General features: G+C 33.0%; 1 protein-coding gene across 1 annotated transcript in view; it reads left to right on the top strand.

Moving 5' to 3' along the window:
- LOC107611521 (serine decarboxylase-like) overlaps positions 1 to 3,292 on the top strand; it is an 8,418-nt gene that overhangs the window by 1,530 nt on the left and 3,596 nt on the right. The window contains exons 3-4 of the mRNA XM_016313436.2: positions 2,421 to 2,614; positions 2,712 to 2,848. Coding sequence (XP_016168922.2) covers positions 2,421 to 2,614; positions 2,712 to 2,848 — 331 coding nt within the window. The remainder of the gene's footprint in view (positions 1 to 2,420; positions 2,615 to 2,711; positions 2,849 to 3,292) is intronic.

The following is a 3,292-nucleotide window of genomic DNA, read 5'->3' as shown; positions in this document are numbered from 1 at the left end:
AGAGTAAAATATCGTTTTTGTCCCCAACGTTTGGGGTAAATCTTATTTGTATCCCTAACGTTTAAATCGTCCTATTTGTATCCCTAATATTTTTAAAAGTGATTCAATGTTATCCTGCCGTCAATTACACATCATGAACGCTTTAGTTTGAGTTTTAAAAATCTCTTCTTGAAGTTAGAATACAAATGTCTGGGATAGAATTGATGATCTACTCCGAAAAATAGCTCATCAAAAGTTGAAACTAATTCCTACAACATTTACATAATTTACTTTTTTAGGGACATAATTGAATCTAAACACAAATAGTGGGTATAATATTAAAATCGAACACATCCAAGTGAGACCTAATTAAGAATGAATACATCCAAGTGAGAATAATTGAAAAATATAATATGATTTGTTAGTATAATTGATAGTAGGATAACATTAAATCACTTTTATAAATGTTAGGAATACAAATAGGACGATTTAAATGTTAGGGACACAAATAGAACTTACCCCAAATGTTGGGGACAAAAATAATACTTTACTCATAAATAAAAATATTTATACTTTATTTTATTATAAGGGTATTAATATAATTTTATACCATTATGATTTTTTTTTTCTTGTCACTTTTCTTTCCATCCAAATAAAAGAATTTTTTTTCTATTTTCTTTCTATTCATTTTCTTTTTATCCAAATAACACACAAATAACTCTACTTTTTCTTCTATTTTCTCTTCTTTTATTTTCTTTCTTTCTATTTTTTTTTTTGAGTAAACTACAATTTCTACTCACGAAAGTTGAAAACGCTGACACATCTACCCATAAAAAAGGAAATTATCATTTGTACCCATAAAACATGAGTTCCATATAACAAAATTATCCAAACACAAAAAAATCACATAAAAACCCCAAATTACCCTTATCATCATCTGCATCATCTTTTTCCCTCCACCACTACCACCACTAACCCCATCCTCTCTCTCTCTCCTTCCATTTTCTGAGCTCGTCGCCGCCGACAGAGTCCGTCAACTCTGCCAACTCCTTCCTCTCTCTCTCTTTCTCTCTCTTTCCTTCTGTATTTTGCTTCTCTCTCTTCTACTTCTTTGAATGGTTGCGTGATGTAGGTTTGCAGACTGGACAGGGGTTGGAGCTCTGTGTCAACGAGAGATGGAGGGCTAGTTGGAACAGGTTGGGACAGCGGTAGCGATCAGGCAACGGCAGTGGCTCTAGGGTTGCAAAAGGCAACGAAAACAGAAGACGACGGTGGTCCTGGGCTCGTGGAGGTAAGGCAAGGGGAAGAAGAAGAAAGAGATAGGGAAAGGGTGGAGGAGGAAAGAAAGGGGGAAAGGACGCGGCGGCGGCGAGTGGAGGTTGGGTGGGACTTGACGGCGCCAGCGACTGTTGAGTGTCGCGGCAGTGGTTACGCAAAGGAGCTAAGAAGGGGCGAGAGAGAGGAAGAAGAGTGGAAATCGGGTGAGGGGGGACAGCTTGGTCTTTGCTTGGTGGTGGTGCGGTGGTCTCAGACAATTTACTTTTTCTATTGTTGTTGTTGTTGTTTTATGTGAAGAAGATGATAATGGAGGTATAATAATGGTGATGGTGATGATAGTGATGAAGGAAATGAGGTGGTGGTGCCTTTGAATTGAGTGATGATGGTAATTAAGGTTTAGGGTGGTGGTGTAAGGAAGAATTTCAGTGGTGGGTTTGGGATTGGAAAAATGGTGGTGTGGAGTAAGTGGTGGTGGTGGGGTAATTTAGGAATTTCAAATAATATTTTTAGATTTGGATAATTTTGTTAGCAAAAGTTTATATTTTATGGACACAAATGGTAATTTTCTTCTTTTGTGAGTGGATATATCAACGTTTTCAACTTTCGTAAGTACAAATGGTAGTTTATTCTTATCTTTTTTACATCGAAACAAAGACTAAGTGTAAAAGAAAATTAAAAAATTTCAATAAGTGTAAAACAAAATTGAGCAGGGGCCATGCATGAGTTTAAGATGAAAGAAAACATCTATAGATAATTGGATTAGGCTCGTTGGTTTAATTTAATTTGGTGTCAACCACTTTCATCGATCATTTAATAATTTGTTGGTCAAATATAGGAGATCAGAAAAGGTATTGAATAATAAGTTTTAAAATTAATTCAATAAAGTAAAAAAATACTCCACCCATAATAAATTACCTCCTAAACTTTAACATTAAGATAATCATCCGTATACTTAATGAATTGAACATTCAGACATTGTTAACTGTGTATGAGTAAATCGAATCAAAAGAAATAACCATCTAATTAAGAATAATCAATATAATCATGTGCATACTTATTGAATTGAATATCTAACATATCTATTATTCATATTGTTTATTAATGTTCTCATTGTTTTCCTATATTTTTTTAAAATTATATATCTCTTAATAATGTATGTGTAGGAGAGAACAACTTCCAGATGGAATTCTATATACTTCACAGGATTCACATTATTCAATATTCAAAATAGCAAGAATGTATCGAATGCAATGCGTGAAGGTTGCCACTTTGATCTCTGGTGAGATTGATTGCAATGATCTAAAGGCTTTACTACTTGTTCACAGGAATAAGCCAGCCATCATCAATCTTAACATAGGTCTTGTATTATTTGATGCTTACTCGTGCTGTTTATGTCACGCACATATTCATCAACACTTTTGCTAATAAGGAGGATTCTATTATGATTATTGCAGGGACAACTATGAAAGGAGGAGTTGACGACCTTGATCTTGTAATACAAACACTTGAAGAATGTGGTTTCACTTCTGATCGATTCTACATTCACTGCGATGGAGCATTGTTTGGAGTGATGCTGCCTTTTCTCATGAAAGTGAGTTAACATTATTATTATCACATTCATTTTATATCTACGTGTATTTTATTGTCAATGTTTTAGTGATTTATCGGGTACCAAGAGTGTTTACGAATTCGAGTAACTCGATTATCCGTCTGAATTCGAACCGAATTAATTAAATAATTCTTAAACTAATGAATATTTGGGTATAATTAAATTTAGAGAAAATTTTATTCCCTTCTCTTGCGAGATGCTAAAATGACACTTTCTTCTCCTCTATTTTATAAATGTACATTCACATCCCTTCTAATTTTTAAAAAACCTCATCTTTAATCCATTTTAAATATTTTGTGTTAATTAATATTAACTTTATCCATTTTTTAAGAAAAAATAAATTATTTTTTGAAAAAATATCCATTAACAAAAATTTTATTTTTTATCATTAAATTTTGTTTACTAAAATACCCTTTAATAATTTAA

The sequence above is a fragment of the Arachis ipaensis genome, chromosome B08 (genome assembly GCF_000816755.2).
Source record: "Arachis ipaensis cultivar K30076 chromosome B08, Araip1.1, whole genome shotgun sequence".
In the NCBI taxonomy this organism is placed as follows: Eukaryota; Viridiplantae; Streptophyta; class Magnoliopsida; order Fabales; family Fabaceae; genus Arachis; species Arachis ipaensis.
This window is presented reverse-complemented; position numbering and strand designations above follow the sequence as displayed.